Below are 17,715 nucleotides of genomic sequence, written 5' to 3'. Positions count from 1 at the left end.
GGGCCTAGAGGCAAAAAGGAGCTGTGACGTTCCTTAAATATACCAGGGTGATCCGACTTAAGAAAAACATATAGCCCCTCCCTGGTACAGAGCTGGAAGGATTCAGATCGAATAGCTCTAACTGCTAGTTCTCTGCTTTACAATGCAGAGTTCACCAGATCGAATCCCAGTAAAAGAAAGGGGTGTGGCTAGCTGATGAGGCCTAATAAGGCCGAAATGGGACCATCCTAGTCTCCCTTAATTTTAAAATTCCAGCTGAAAACATTTTAACACATACAGAATATAGTTGTCGGCTATAAATATATTAACTGCCTTGTAGTGGTCCTGGGTTGGGCCTAGAGGCAAAAAGGAGCTGTGACGTTCCTTAAATATACCAGGGTGATCCGACTTAAGAAAAACATATAGCCCCTCCCTGGTACAGAGCTGGAAGGATTCAGATCGAATAGCTCTAACTGCTAGTTCTCTGCTTTACAATGCAGAGTTCACCAGATCGAATCCCAGTAAAAGAAAGGGGTGTGGCTAGCTGATGAGGCCTAATAAGGCCGAAATGGGACCATCCTAGTCTCCCTTAATTTTAAAATTCCAGCTGAAAACATTTTAACACATACAGAATATAGTTGTCGGCTATAAATATATTAACTGCCTTGTAGTGGTCCTGGGTTGGGCCTAGAGGCAAAAAGGAGCTGTGACGTTCCTTAAATATACCAGGGTGATCCGACTTAAGAAAAACATATATATATATATATATATATTTCTTATGTCGGATGACCCTGGTATATATTTTTAAGGAACGTCACAGCTCCTCTTTTTTTTTTTTTTTTTTGCCTATAGGCCCAGCCTAGGGCCACTGCAAGGCAGTAATATATTTATAGCCGACAAACTATATTTTGTATGTGTTAAATGTTTATAGCTGGAATTTTAAAATTAAGGGAGACCAGGATAGATCTATTTCGGCCTTATTAGGCCTCATCAGCTGGCCACACCCATTCTTTTACTGGGATTCGATCTGGGAAGCTTCTGCATTGTAAAGCAGAGAGCTAGCAATTAGACCCATCCGATCTGAATCCATCCAGCTTTGTACCAGGGAGGGGTATATGTTTTTTTTTTTTTATGTCGGATGACCCTGGTATATATTTTTAAGGAACGTCACAGCTCCTCTTTTTTTTTTTTTTTTTGCCTATAGGCCCAGCCTAGGGCCACTGCAAGGCAGTAATATATTTATAGCCGACAAACTATACAAAATATAGTTTGTCGGCTATAAATATATTACTGCCTTGCAGTGGCCCTAGGCTGGGCCTATAGGCAAAAAAAAAAAAAAAAGAGGAGCTGTGACGTTCCTTAAAAATATATACCAGGGTCATCCGACATAAGAAAAAACATATACCCCTCATATATATATATATATATATATATATATATATATATATATATATATATATATATATATATATAGTAAAAATTTTGGTAGCCCTTCACTGGGCCCTCCCCAGCTAATGGTAGAAGGGAAGGAGAGGGTTTCTGACCACCTCTACTCCCCCACCCTGTTGCAGCCTGAACAGGCTGGTGCTAAGGGTTTTTTTTAACATGTGGAGTGGCTTTTGAAAGGTTTGCCTTGAGGAACAAATAACTCTGCTCCTTTCACTCTTACTCATACTCAGATGGGGGTTGCTTTGGGTCTCTGGCATGCGCATGTATACATCCCAGCAAGATTTTGCTTCTGCACATGTGCAGGAAACGAAATCTCACGAGGGGATGTGTGCATGATATTTCGGCAATTTTTTTTGCTTCCACACATGCGCAGAAGTTTAAAAAATCAATGAAATCTCATGCAGGTGCATGCATGCACAAGAGCAAAATCTTGCTGGGACGCACCCACGCCCGAGACTTGAAGCTGGGTGCACAGTTCCAGTTTTAGTACCAGTGCGACGTCCTCTTCTCTACCGGTAGGAACCCGATACTGGCCATGCTTCTGCATCACTTGATTTCTTTGTTGACCATCTCCCTGATGCTAGAGCAGGGCTTCCCAATCGTGGCGAATTTAAGATATGTGGACTTCAACTCCCCCATCCATGCTGCCTAGGGAATCCTGGAAGTTGAAATCCACATGTCTTAAAATTGCCAAGATCGGGACCCCCTGTGCTAAAATTCTCATTTTGGGTGTTTGTGGAGAGGAGACAAAATGCCATTGTCTTGTGTTGAGATACATCAGTGCTTCTCAATTATTTTCTGTGATGCCTCCCCCCAGGAAGAAGTAAATATTTTGTTGCCCCCCAACTCTCCGATCTGGATCCCGATGGAATTTTAGTGTTAATATTTATTATTTCACTTATTATAAACTGCAAGCAAACTATTGGCTGGGGAAGGCTGCTCTACCCACTTACCTGGGAGTAAGTCACACTGAACTCAGTGGAGCCTGTTTTCGATTAGGCGGGCAGAGGCTCCTGTGGTGAGGGCCCTCTCTTGAAATGGGGCCAGGCCAGCTTAATCAAGTTTGATTCAGGGTCGCTGGTCTGGCACATAATAATAATAATAATTATTATTATTTATTAGATTTGTATGCCGCCCCTCTCCGTAGACTCGGGCGGCTCACCACACCTCTGTCGTCAGGCATGGGGGAACTGAAACACCTCCCCCGGGCATGCACATTTTATGTATGGGATGTTTGAGTGTATGCTTGTTAACAAAATGGGGTTCTTTTAAATGTTTTAAATTATATTTTGATTTGTTACAAACTGTTATGTTATGCTGTGAGCCGCCCCGAGTCTGCGGAGAGGGGCGGCATACAAATCTAAATAAATAAATAAATAAATAAAATAAAACAATATACAACAAATCTAAAAATTTAAAAGTCACTAAAAACCCCTTATTAAAAAGCAAAAACATACCCACAAACATACCATGCATAAACTGTATAGGCCCGGGGGAGATGTCTCAATTCCCCCATGCCCGACGGCAGAGGTGGGTTTTAAGGAGTTTACGAAAGGCAAGGAGGGTGGGGGCAATTCTAATCTCCGGGGGGAGCTGGTTCCAGAGGGTCTTCCCCTGGGTCCCGCCAAATGACATTGTTTAGTTGACGGGACCCGGAGAAGGCCAACTCTGTGGGACCTAACTGGTCGCTGGGATTCGTGCGGCAGAAGGTGGTCCCGGAGATATTCTGGTCCGATGCCATGAAGGGCTTTATAGGTCATAACCAACACTTTGAATTGTGACCGGAAACTGATTGGCAACCAATGCAGACTGCGGAGTGTTGGTGTGACGTGGGCATATTTAGGGAAGCCCATGATTGCTCTCGCAGCTGCATTCTGCATGATCTGAAGTTTCCGAACACTTTTCAGAGCTAGCCCCATGTAGAGAGTGCCGCCTTTGCCCGGCATCACAGCGAATGGTGTGGAAGGAGGCTTTTGAGTGCTGTTCGAAGCTTTCGCCCAATAGCAGAGGATGTTCTTCCAGCAGCAGGTTTGCCACATCATTCATGGCTACTGTGGTGACCACCAAGAACAACAAGAACCCATGCAGCTGCCCTGCCTGGTGCCTTCTCTTCCAGGCTTGGAGCAGCATGCAACTGGGAAAACAATCCGCATCCAGGGGAATTGATCAAGAGGGACTATGCATGTTTCCTGGGGTCACATATGCCCCCCTGGCATTGCTCCGCACCCACCTGGGGTTGCATAGATTGTATATTTTCAGAAGTGCAGCATAGCTCCATCCTCCTCCTCCTCCTCCTTAGATACACGGTTGTACCTGTCATGTTACTGTTTAGAGCCTAAGTTCTATGTCCAAACCAACGTTTCTTATCTGAAAAAAATTGGACCGAATCACATAAACGGAAGTAGAGAAACTCAGCAAAACTTTCTACCACAGTGAACCCTCTGCTTCACACGGTAATAAGGCAGCTAGCCAATCCTCTTTCTTTTTATTATGCTTTTGAAAATGTCTGCATTTAATTTTTTAAACACCCCCCCTTCCCCCCGATAAATTGTCATACTAAAATACCCTACTACTAATTGAAATTACTGATGATGCGCCTGGATTTTTTTCTTTAAAAAAGCCCCACACATTTAAGCATCAAGCCTTAGCAGCAACTTGTGATGTTCATCTTCTTACATTAGTAGAAGTTCTTTACTTTGCGTGTAGATCTTAAGCATTTCAGGAACCAGCTATCAATTAAGAACATTAAATTTGGAAGGTCATGATCTTATGCTTGGATGGCATGCCTTTATATGGTATGATAAAGATAAAATACATACATATTTTAAAAGACATACAATAAGAAAGTATTTATTGGAAGTTTGGAAAGATGTTAAGAAAAATCATTTTTTAACTATCCCAGATTGGGTCTCTCCTCTAGAAGCAATAACTTGCCCCAATTCGATACAGGAAAAGAAAATAATAAGATATAAAGAATTACTAGACGATCAAATGAAATTAAAATCGAGACATAAATTACAGGAAGAAGGGATCAAAATAGATTGGTGGCAGTATATTCAGATTCAGTCTAGATTTCAAAGAGATAGCAAGATATACGTTTTCAACAAGAGTAAAAATTTCTTAGGTAATCTATTACAAACCAGACTAAATTAATAGGGAAAGCATATAAATACATGATTGGACACAAAAATATAGACTTGACCTTAAAGGATAATATGATAAGTTGGTGTAAAAATATAGGTAGAGAAATTGATATAGAGACATGGGAAAATGTCTGGATTTCAAATTGGAAAATGACAAAGTCGGTTTCATTAAAAGAAAACCAAATTAAGATGTTTTATAGGTAGCATCTCCCACCAAGTAGAATTGCAAAAATGTTCCCAAATATATCCCCATTATGTTGGAAATGTAAGAAAGAAATAGGTTCATATTATCATCAATGGTGGATTTGTAGTAAAGTTAAGTTATACTGGAAAATGATAGAAAGAATAATAAAAGAAATAGTAATGCAAGAGATAGAAAAAACCCTGGAATTTTATTTACTGGGCATAACTAAACAGAAATACAAGAAATATATTTTCCATTTAGTTATTCATATTTTGACAGCGGCCAGGATAGTTAATAAATAAATAAATAAATATGCGCAAAATTGGAAAGGGGAAAATATTCCCAAAGAGGAAGCAGTAATTAAGAAAATATTATATTGCGCTGAAATGGATATGATGACAAGACCAAGAGGAATCAGAATTTTATGATTTGGAATAAAGTGTATATATGGATAAATAAGAAGAAGAATTAAAAGTAAAACTTATGTGAGAACTGTAGAAGTATTGCTATGATTTAATTTTTTTTAAAATCTTGTTTATACTGTATATGAAGGTGTTTTTTTATATATAAGGTTAAACAAAATTTCTTCTTTTCATTTAAATTTATATGTTGATTTAAGGTATTAATACTGTATTGTTTTTTTTGTATGGAATTTTGACTTCTATGACAAGAGGGGGAATTGCAACCCCAATTTTATGTTAAATGTGTGTTTGTATGTATGTTAATTTTTATGAAAAATTAATAAAGTTTACTTAAAAAAAAAAGAGAAGAACAGCTCTACCATGCTTTTGTCAATCTCTCTAGGAGTTTATCTTGAGTCGTGGACATCTTTCTTTTGCCATGGCACCATCTCTGAAGATGCCCCTCTTACAAATTGCAGGATTTGTTTCTTTAATTGATGGCATTGTTGTGGTCCACCAGTGGCCTACAGAGCTAACAGCAGAGTCGAACAGCAAGAAGGCTGGGGAGGAACATGGGCCAGGCTTGGAGTCTGGAGAAGGCTCAGTGCCAGAGGCAGGGACCCAGCCAGAGCCCTTTGGGAGGTCGGTCCCAACTCAAGAACCTCCAGAGACTGACATGAATGAAGCGAAGGGACAGGGGGAGCCTGTTCTCAATGCACGCATGTGCAGAGCTGCCAGAAGGTAAAAATAGTTACAGAGGAGAAGGACTACTTGGGAGTAAGACTTGGGAATAATTGGCCCCTGTCCTAGCCTATATAAGTGGAGAACATGACAGGGTTCCTTGCAGGAAGCAACTCAGTTCATCTCTCATGCTTGTCATGGCAATTCAGATTCAGTTTTTGTTCCTGTTTGAACTTGCCAAGTTTTTCCTGCAAATTGGTCCTTGGAAGTTTGCCAAAGGAGAGGAAGGTTTGTGTGTGTTATCTGCTTTTCCCTGAAAAAAAATTAATCGGATTTGTTTTACTTTGTTTGGACTTTTATCTGGATTTCCCTGAAAGACTTTAATCAGACTTGTTTTACTTTGTTTGGATTTATGACAATTGCTAATGAAAATAATTAGCAACCATTACAAATAAAAGAGGTTTGTGAGACACTGTTTGTGCCGTCTTATTTAATCAAGAAGCCTAGGTCAGAATACATATACACTTCAAGCCTCAATCAATACATATACAGACTATCATTAGAACATATAGTTCTTACTACACATAGTAGTCCTTACAATAGAGTGGTCATATAGACAAACCAGCATAGAATCAGAGAGATATTAGAGAGAGTCTCAAAGCTTCTAGGCTCTGAGAAAGAACTCCCTCTTACAGCTAATTGTAACACCAGCTCTTAAAGCAGTAGTATGCTAATTCCTTTAAACATACATTGCTGGGTTAAGTTATATATACAGTGTTCCCTCGATTTTCGCGGGTTCGAACTTCGCGAAAAGTCTATACCACGGTTTTTCAAAAATATTAATTAAAAAATACTTTGCGGGTTTTTTCCCTATACCACGGTTTTTCCTGCCCGATGACGTCATATGTCATCACTAAACTTTCATCTGCCTTTAATAAATATTTTTTAAAATAAATTTTAATAAATAAAACATGGTGAATAATGATCTAAACGGTTGCTAAGGGAATGGGAAATTGCACTTTAGGGGTTTAAATTGTTAAGGGAAGGCTTGTGATACTGTTCATAGCCAAAAATAGTGTATTTACTTCCGCATCTCTACTTTGCGGAAATTCTACTTTCGCGGGCGGTCTCGGAACGCATCCCCTGCGAAAATTGAGGGAACACTGTATTGGAAAACCCAACTAAGTATACACACAGTACTAATAAAATCCCAGGACAGAAATTTCTCACCAAACCGTGTCTTTATATAAAAATTGCATGTTACAGTCAAACAACAATATTCCTTCCATGCTTTAAGCAAAACAGAACAGAAAATAATGCTGACCATCCCTTTCCAATTAAGTTAAGTATTTCCAGAAAAAAACAAAAAACAAAGAGGCCATAGTGACAGCAGTGAAGACACAGGGAAAACAGATCCTCCAACGGTATCATTTCTACCGCGATCTATCTAAGATTAGATGAGTGATGCAAGAGGCTCACTGAATGTGCGTCTAAGATCTGTATCATCTGGGTATATCTTAAACATAGTTGTTTAATGAAATCAAACTCCCCAGCCTGCAGCCCTATTTTTATGTCCTAATTTTTTACATGTGGCTTGCTTGGGGGAATATCTGATGATGATAATCACACATTTTTGGTAGCTGTAATGAATCAAGGATAAGCATTTTAAGCCCAGACACTTCAAAATATATTGCTATAGCCTTCATATAAAATATGCCACAGGCAAATCACCTCTAAATGATGTTTTGGATTAATGGTGGGGCTGCAGGGTTTGAGGCTGTTGATCTGCAGTCAGAGGCTCTATTTATCAAACCATTATGGGTTGATCCACATGCGATAGGCAGAGCTCCAAGATCTCTGGAACCAAAGAATTGGAGCAACCATAAAACTAATTTCATCAGTCATCCTTTTTACAAGAATGACAATTATTATTTTTTTGGGTGGGTAGAGTATCTTTTTTCTGCTTCCATGGGTCATATGGAATATCATTGACCTCTAGGAGCACTCTGCAGGCCTCCTAGACCCTCTGTGTATCCCATTTTTGCAAAAACAGGTCTGTTTTTCATAAAAACAGGGCATGCAGAAGGTTTAGGATGCCTGCAGAGTGCTCCTGGGGGCTGGGGGGGTGGTGGTGGTGTAAAAATGCCATTTTTGCTAAACAACTGACCAGTTTTTCACCTTCCAAACCCCTTACATGTCATGTTTTTGCCCTCCCCAGCCCCTAGGAGCATTCTGCAAGCCTTTCAAAGCCCCTGCAGAAAATGCGCCTGTTTTGGGTGACAACAGTTGACCATCCATGATTGACCTCTCCAGGTTCCTAAGAGGTCAGTAAGGGGCGTACATAAGTGCACTAGTGTGCCTTTCGGCCCCTGTCCAATTGTCTTTCCTTTATCTCATATATCATATATATTTTCTTCCTTTCATATATCTTCTCCTCTATTATCTTTATATATATTATTTTTATATATATTACTTCATGTCTATTCTCTTCCATATGTATTGTGTATTGGACAAATGAATAAATAAATAAAATAAATAAAATAAACAAACAAACAAATAAACGGGACACATGGGGTGGAGTTTTGAGAGGCCAAAATTGGCTGTATTCAGTGTATAAGATGCACCAACATTTCCAGTCACTTTATACTCCAAAAGGTATCGTATATTTAGCATGGGCTGAATGAATAAGGAGAAAATATACAGCCTTGTCTAATTCCTTTGCTGATCAGTAGCCAGTCTGTGGCTTCCCAATTTGTAAGTTTGGCCTGAGGGCAAAGGGATGCATCGGAGTTTCCATTCTCCTAAGCACATCATACAGCTTGATATGGATGATACAATCAAAGAGCGTTCTATAATCTATAACCCATATAAGGGTGTTTTTTGAGCATTCTTTTTAATCAGCAACAGCAATACATGTGGATGAGCCTTAGATTTTTGCAGTTTTAACTGTGGAAAGGTGGAAAGTATTACTCTACACAAGTCCTTCTCAAACGAGGGGGCTATGTGGAGCAATGCCAGGGGGTGCATGTGACCTGGGGAACATATGTAGTCCCTCTCAATCAATTCCCCCAGATGGGGGAATGTTTTCCCAGTTGCACGCTACTCCGAGCCCGGAAGAGAAGGCGGCCAGAAGGAACAGTTGCAAAATCGGAGATTGCAAAAACAGGCTCCATTGAGTTCAGTGTGACTTATTCCTAGGTAAGTGGCTAGAGCAGCCTTCTCCAGTCAATAATTTGCTTGCAGCTTATAATAAGTAAAATAATAAATATTAACACTAACATTCCATTGGGGCCCAGATTGCAGAGTTGGGGTCGGGGGCGCAAAATTATTATTATTATTATTATTATTATTATTATTATTATTATTATTATTATTATTATTAATTAGATTTGTATGCCGCCCCTCTCCGCAGACTTGGGGCGGCTCACAGCAGTGACAAAAACAATATACATTGACAAATCTGTAATTCAAAATCTAAAATAACACTTGTACATTTAAAAATCTAAAAGCAAAGAACCCCAATATAAAAATATAAAAGCAAAGAACCCCAATATAAAAAACCTTTCATATCATGCACTAAAACTACATAGGCAGGGGGAGATGTCTCAGTTCCCCCATGCTTGACGACAGAGGTGGGTTTTAAGGAGTTTACGAAAGGCAAGGAGGATAGGGGCAGTTCTAATCTCTGGAGGGAGCTGATTCCAGAGGGTCGGGGCTGCTACAGAAAAGGCTCTTCCCCCGGGTCCCGCCAGATGACATTGTTTAGTCGACGGGAACCGGAGAAGACCAACTCTGTGGGACCTGACCGGTCACTGTGATTCATGCGGCAGAATGCAATCTCGCAGATACCCTGGTCCGGTGCCATGAAAAATGTTTTCTTCTTCCTAGGGGGAGCATAACAGAAAATAATTGAGAAGCAGTGCTGTACAGCAAGATGGAGAAGAAGTTTTGCACAACAGAGAGGCTGATCAATGCACTGATTATTGATCCAAATCAAAGGGCCCCTTTCTGGTTTCAGAAAAATATCTTTGGCAGTTACTGATGTGGGCACTGATGATGTGGACATTGTGGAGTCAGGGATATAGTCACCCTATCTCTGAGTCACAGTGAGGTTGCATACAAAGCTGATAAGGGGTCTTATCAGAGGCTAAATGGTACAATGAATGGCTAAGGGAACTAGATACGTGAAGAGAAGGCTTAAGGGTAACACAATACCCATCTTCCAAAACTTAAAAGGGCTGTCACAGGGAAGAGGAGGGGTGTGATTTATTCTTCAAAGTACCTGAGGGTAGAATAAGAAGCAACAGGTGGAAATTAGTCGAAAGGGAGATACAACATGGAACTAAGGAGAAACTTCCTGACAATGATAACAAGTTTCTCAACTTTCCTCCTAGAGGTGTGGGAGATCCATTGCTGGTGATTTTTTGGAAAAGATCAGACAACCATCTGTCTAGGACAGGGGTATGCAAAGTTGGCTCTTCTATGACTTCAACTCCCAGAATTCCTGAGCCAATCATGCCAGCTCAGGAATTCTGGGAATTGAAGTCCACATCATAGATGAGCCAAATTTGCCTGCTCCTGGTCTAGGATGAAATAAAGACTTCTGCCTTGGGCTGGAGGTTGGAGTAGAAGACCTCCAAGATCCTTTCCAGTCCTATGATTTTAAGTTTAATAAGTTATTATTTTAAGAAACGATTGTGCAGGATCTGAATCAAGTAAAAATGCAAGGGCTATCCACCTACATAAGAGCTAGAATTTCATGCATTGAAACTATTCCTATTACGGTTGCTGTGCATGCAAACTTCACTAACGTCAAGATCTAGAACAATGTTTCCCAACCTTGGCAACTTGAAGATATTTGGACTTCAACTCCCAGAATTCCCCAGCCAGCTGGCTGGGGAATTCTGGGAGTTGAAGTCCAGATATCTTCAAGTTGCCAAGGTTGGGAAACACTGATCTAGAAACCATGTGCATTGGCTCTGAATACTTGACATTGGAGTACTGCTTTGAAATCACTTTATTTTTCAACTTTCCAGAAAGATGTTTAAAAATATGACATTATTTAAAATGTTAACAGGTTTTTTTTAAAGACACAAGATTATGACTATGACGAGAACAATTGTCTACCCTTTTTCTATAACTTCTCACTTCACATGGTTGCCTCGTATCATAGATTCTCCCTCCTGCTCTGCATTTGTGTTTCTAGCTGAAGATAAATAAAAACAAAGCAATATAACATCATTAAGTTGAGATATGCATAGAATTTATAGTAATGTGTTCTGGATGTTTGACATGAAGCAAAAAAGAATACTTTGGAATAAATAGTAAATAGTTTGGAACTGAGTCACTTTGATAAAGCAGTTAAAAGCACCAGAATAGAAACCAGGGTAACCGGAGAGAAAAACAATGAGAATCCACTTTTCAAAATACAGTATTGAAAAGAAAATTTGTCTGGGCTGGTTCAAAGACACATCCAAATAATAATAATAAATAACATCAGAAAGAATAGAACCCTCCTATCCCAGGTCCTTAGGAAGAATTCAATCGAAAGACAAAAATGCCAAAATTGTTTCAATTGTTTCAGTTTAAAACAATTCTAACTTGTTCAAATAAGGCTGCTGGAACACTTAGCATCTTTGAAGGATGCAGTGCCAAACAGTGCCAGGGGTTTACAAAAAGTTTGTACACACTGCATTTTTCAAAGTAGCACAATGGTGAACAAAAATGCAGAAGTGCACTACTGCATTTTTTTTTTAAAAAAAGTTATGCCTTTCATAAGGCCAAGGCGGCCGCTAGGTAGAAATAATTGAAAAATTCTGGAAAAAGATACACATCTGGCTCAAAAAACACTAGAACAGAAAATTAATATGAAACCAGAAATATTTTGAATAGATGTACCCTATCAAAAATTTAAAAAAAATACTGGTATATTATACTACACATACTAACAGCAATAAGAATATCCTTGCTACAATATTGGAAACATAGTGACAAACCAACTGACAATGTAATCATTAGAAAAATCCTATAATGCACAAAATTAGATAAATTAACAATAGAATTAAACCAGAAAGAGGATTCAGAATACTTCAAAGTTTGAGATTAGTTTTATAATTGCTTGGAAAGGAAGAATAAAAAGAAGAAAGGTGATGTATAAATAAATGTATATAGTGATGTTTAGTTAAAGAATGAACAAAATATTTTATAAGTTTGATTGTAAAGGGTACATATATTTACTAATAGATAAAGATAAAAAATGTAAAGGAAATGCAGTTGATATGAGTGATATATAAATGAAAAAATAACGTTAAGACAATTTACCTAGAAAAGTAATAGAGTTGACATGTATATTTATATACAGTATATGTATGTAGAGTTGATATGTATATATATATATAAATTGTGTTGTTTTGTTTTGTTTATATGTTTGTCCTTAAAAAAGAAAAAAGAAAAGAAAGAATTTTTTTTTAAAATTGATCCCCGCCACCAATTTTGGCCCCAGCTGTGATGGGGCGACTCTCATATCCAATGCCTTTCCCCCACCCCTCACTCCACCGATCCCCAATTTGTCGCTTCTGCCAGCGCTGGAGGGTAGTAGAGGCTGTGGTATAAAAGAAGACTGCGCTACCTCAATGTAGCGCGCTTGAAAGCAATGGCCGAGCTGATCCCATACAGAGGGGAGCTTTTGTCCAGCGCCGTCTCGCCTTCTCCTCGTCTCACCCCGGAGAGTGTGGGCAATCGATCGTGCACCCCTGCCTCGGGATAGTTGTTGGTCCAGTCCCTCTCGCACTTGCTGTCGCCTTTTATCTGAGTCAGCAGAGGGCGCTCGAGATAGCTGGGCAGAGGGGGCGGGCTTAAGGGGCGGAGGGCCGAGTTATGAGGTAATGGTAGGAGGCGCGAAAAGGAAAGGAGCGCCAAGGCGTCGCGTCCTCGGGGCTGCTCCTGCTGCGGGCTCCTCTTCCCACAATCCTTGCAAAGGGGCAAGGGAAGTTGTAGCGGCGGCGGGCGAGGTGACAAGAGGCCGTGGGGGGACTGCGCGCAATGGGTTATTGTTCCTCGGCTGAGGGCGAGGGGCAACGCGCGGGGTGGAGGTTTCCATTCCCCCCCGCCGTGTGGAGAAAGCCCCCCTCACCCAGGGTCGGTGTATATAGAAAGAAGGCGGCAATATAAAAGCAAACAGCGAGGTGGAGCCGGAGCGATTTGCTGCATCTGCTACCCAGGGAAAGCGGGCGGCGAAAGGGGAGGCGGGCGGGCGGGGGGAGCGACCCGAGAAAACCGGAGCATGAAATCCCTGGCAGGGTTCGTGCAAAAGAAAGGGAAGAAGCGGAGTAAATAAAGGAGGAGATGCAACTGGTGTAAACTGAGTCGCCTCCTGCCGTACCCAACAGGCACGTTTCCCTTCCGAGACACTTTAAAACCGGAGCAGATGATGACGGAACCTGCTTTTCCAGCTGGCTGACTTTGGAGAAGGGTTTTCTCGGCAATTTCTTTTTTAAAAAAACGCCAGTTGCATTTCCCATGAAGCGAGGCGACTGAATTTGCTTGGAAATAGTAAAACCTTTTTTTTTTGCAAGGCTTTCAAGTCTCCTTTCCATGAAATGGGACTCAAAAAAGAGTCTCTTCTATTTTTATTTTAACCCAACGAGCTCCAAAATTACTGGCCGCACAAAAGCGGGGTGAGAGAGAGAACAGAAACAATTCCAAAGAAGAAAAAAAATTGGAACTGGTCCAAGGAGGCGAGGGAGCCGCCAGCCCGTAGGCGTGACGTTGCAAGAGTTTAAAGCGGGGTGTGGGGGGGCAGATAGGGATCTATCGGACGGAGAGGCGGCCGGATTCGGAGGCTCTCCGCGAAGGCGACCGCGCAAAAGGCAAAAAAGAGAGAAATCATGCTGCTGGCTTCCGCGGTGGTGGTTTGGGAATGGCTGAACGAGCACGGGCGGTGGAGACCCTACAGTCCGGCCGTGAGCCACCACATCGAGGCGGTGATCCGAGCCGGACCGAGAATTGGAGGCAGCGTCGTTCTGGGCCAGGTGGACAATAGGCTCTCGCCGTATATCATCGACCTCCAGTCCATGCACCAGTTCCGCCAAGACACGGGTGAGTTTCGATAAACACCCCCCCCCCGCATCTCCCCGACACCCCCCGTCGCTTGCGATGTTGTCCTTTTCCTATCCGGAGCCCATCTCCCTTGTCGGGTCCCTTCTGATCGGCCACCAAAGAAAGGGCGCATTGTCACTTGGAGATTCGTGTCCGTGTGTATGTGTTTTAAACGAGACGTGTAAAGAAGTCCGCTGGGATTAAGTTTCATTGCGATTGCACAGCCTCCCCCCCCCCATTTGTATTAAAGGTTTGCATTTGGGGTAACTCTTGTTAGGGAGAAACGAGGTGGGACGTCACGGAGGGAGATTTATGGGAAGGTTGAAATTTGCCAATTCTAGAAAAAAAGGATTTGGAGGTGGAATAAGATGCAGCCGATGTACTGTAGTACAAGCTTCCAAATTCTACTGCCAAAAAAAAGAGGTGGGGGCTTAACAAGATGGGCTTTGTTGGGAGGAAAAGACAAATAGTTATTTGAGAACTTGCCTTTCCCATTGGGCAAACCCTGTCTCTGCTTAATAGAGATAGCCCTGTACTGTATAAGTTAAGAAAGCCTTGTTCTGCAGTAAAGATGCCAGTGTTCTCTAATGCCTTGTAAAGGTGTGTGAGCAACCATTTACATATTATGTGTATTTGGCTGTGAGCCGCCTAGAGTCCTATGGGAGAAGGGTGGCATTTAAGTCCAAACAAACAAACACACACACATACTCACCCACTCACTGTGTATACTTCATTTGCAAAGAGTAAAACCCAAAAATATGAAAGGGTAATGTCGAAAGAAGACAGATTGGAACCAATGCTTTTTTGGAACTTACTACTGAATACATCTGGATAGAATTGTGTGTATGAGTGTGTGTCTTGTGCCTTGAGACAAAATACAGCTGTGTGTATACTACAGAAGCCAGGAGGGGAGTTTGGAAAAAAAAACCTTGATAAATAACATGAAGTATTATGTAATGTGGGGTTATTTTGTAAAAATTGAAGCAGCCAGTCAAACGTAACAGTTTAAATAGTGACTCCTGGTCACATTTGGAGGAATGTTGCATAAATGTGAACAAAAAGCTCTGCGGTTAATTTTTCATTTATTAGTTAATCTGGAGTAAATTTTACATACACATACTGCTGAAACTGTAATCCTTTGGCTGAAAGGCAGGAGCAACAAACAGTTTGCCTAGAGAGGTTAACAATAAAAAATGATTAAAAGCTTCTTAAGAATAACAGATCCAGATGATCCTATCCTGAATGCTTATCTTTGTGAATGCCTATCATTGAAGGTACTAATCTTACTTCTCCCTTTGTAGAAATTTTGTAGAAACTGCAGGAGATTAGGGGACTTGTTTCTGTGGGTTAGTTTGAGTTACAGGTAGTCCCCCCTCCCAAAGAATTATTGTTGATTCATAACTAGACTAGATGTCAAAGATTCTGTATGGAAACCAGTAGAAGAAAATGGGCTGTCAGCTGGGAAAACCAAAAAAAAAAAAAAAAAAAGGCTAAAAAAAACAGCAACAACTATTTGTGTGATATTGCAAAAACCATGTCAGGAGCTTTAGCTGAAGGTCTGGAGAGTGATGGAGGTATAGGCGGTGCTTCTTCCTCCTCCTCCTCCCCCCCTTCTTTCCCTGTCTTTTAATATCTAGATGAAGCGGTTTGCCAAGACCTGAATGCCTTTTGGCAACCTGCTCCTGGGATCCTGTCAGCGGAGCAGTCTCACGGGGTAGAGGAACCAGGCGTAGGTGTGCAGCTGTCTTTGCTGACAGCGAGGAAACACCCTGGGAAAACCACCGGCCTCTTTAGCTGGGAATCCCGTTTGCTCCTGCTAGTGAGCTCATGTGAAGAAGGGAAGTAGCTATTGGATCAGGAGAGGAGCTGGGAGGAGATGGCAGGTGAATCACACCATCCCTGTGCATTAGCCTCCCGCTACAGTGTATGGTGCAGCCGTCTGCGTGTGGAATAGGCTGGCCCTGGGCGAGCGGATGAAAGGGAAGAGCTGCACGAAAGCTTAGCATGCAAACAGGATGACTCCAAGGGATGAGACAAAAACCAGTCTCATAAAGCTGAACATAAAGCACATAAAGCTGAACAATAAATAGAATAGAATAGAATTCTTTATTGGCCAAGTGTGATTGGACACACAAGGAATTGGTCATTGGTGCAAATACTCTCAATGTACATTTTAAAAAAGATACATTTGTCAAGAGGTACAACACTTAGTGAAAAATGGGAAAGGGATTTTCATGGAGCCTAACATTTTGGGGAGTCAAGGGGCACCAAAGATACTTTTTCGATGCACATTTTGGTGCAAAAGCTGGAAATATTAGTTAGTGCTTTCTGAGATAGTATTAAAAGGAATAAATAAAATGTAAATAACTGTTTTAAATATTTGATTTGTACTGTTTTTCTTGTTGTGAGCCGCTCCGAGTCCTTGGAGAGGGGCGGCATACAAATCTAATAAATAATAATAATAATAACAACAATAACAACAACAATAACAACAACAACAGTTTCTCGGAGGTATTGGTCTGTACACAACATCCCTCAATATGACCTGTAAAGGTGAAGTGCACCATTTGGCCAGTCCCTGTTACAGTAAATGATTCTTTTAAATGTCACCAGAGCAGATTTTGCTTCCATATAACAAGAGTCAAAGATGTATGTGTGTGCATGTGCATGGATTTATTTTATTCATATTCAGGCTGGCTGGGAATGATGGGAATTGAAAGCCCTGGACTGCAGAAGACAGCTTTAAAGACTGTCATTGCAGGCTAAGCCCTTATCAACCAGGACTTGCTTTATTCAGTTATTTATTTACACCTTACATTTTGGCAACAGTAAAGGGGAGACACTGCTAGTGGATCAAATGCTATTACAATCATAACAACCTTTATGGAAAAACAGCAGTATGACTATTAACTGCAGCTGGTGGAAAAATAGATGGGAGAGGCATTTTGTCTGTACTTGTGGGATGAGCAAGATTTGTGCTATGTACACAATAAGGCTCAAGTAGGCTATGAAATCAGGTTCTGATCAGATAACTTTTTCCAACTGCTGTGAATATTTGTCATCAGTCCGGGCATCACTGATTAGAAGAATACAGAAAACTGATTGGTTGCATGATAGTCTCTCCTGCCATTTGATTATTAGGACAAAATTCCAAATTAAATAAGTTTTTTTTTAATTATACTGCCATGGGAGGGAGTTAGCTCTCCTCCGTTCCATTCATTCACATTCATTTCACTGTAAATTGTCTGTTGTGAGATGTATTCTACCTAGTGTCCGGTCTTTTTGCCAAATAAGCCAGATTTCCTTTTCTGAAGATGATATATTTCTCCATATATTTCTTCTCTACCTCGTATGATTAAACTATGAGTAGGAACAATCTCTAGCAGTTGCCCAGATATGCTGACTGAGACTTTTGGCACTTGGTTACAAGAACTATGCTACAGGTTTCCTCTGTGGACCAATTCCAGTTCAGTTACAGCTATATGGGACAGCTTCACATATTCAAAAGAAAGTAGGGTGCGAGGTATCTGTGAAGATTCTTAGTCATCTAGGTCTTAGTTTATTTATTTATTCGATTTTTATCCCGCCCTTCTTCTTAGACTCAGGGCGGCTTACAACATGTTAGCAATAGCACTTTTTAAAAACAGAGCCAGCATATTGCCTCCACAATCTGGGTCCTCATTTTACCCACCTCGGAAGGATGGAAGGCTGAGTCAACCTTGAGCCAGTGGTGAGATTTGAACTGCTGACCTGCAGATCTACAGTCAGCTTCAGTGGCCTG

At 41.0% G+C, this 17,715-nt stretch overlaps 1 protein-coding gene across 1 annotated transcript in view; it reads left to right on the top strand.

The window, feature by feature from the left end:
- The first annotated feature begins 13,637 nt into the window (after positions 1–13,637).
- The window catches only part of DTX4 (deltex E3 ubiquitin ligase 4), a 52,514-nt gene continuing 48,436 nt past the window's right edge, over positions 13,638–17,715 (top strand). The window contains 1 exon segment of the mRNA XM_070726802.1: positions 13,638–13,934. Within this exon segment, the coding sequence (XP_070582903.1) occupies positions 13,724–13,934 (211 nt within the window). The 5' untranslated portion in view covers positions 13,638–13,723.

The sequence above is a fragment of the Erythrolamprus reginae genome, chromosome 1 (genome assembly GCF_031021105.1).
Source record: "Erythrolamprus reginae isolate rEryReg1 chromosome 1, rEryReg1.hap1, whole genome shotgun sequence".
NCBI lineage: Eukaryota > Metazoa > Chordata > Lepidosauria > Squamata > Dipsadidae > Erythrolamprus > Erythrolamprus reginae.
Note: the sequence above shows the minus strand (reverse complement) of the source record. Positions and strands in the feature narration are given on the sequence as shown.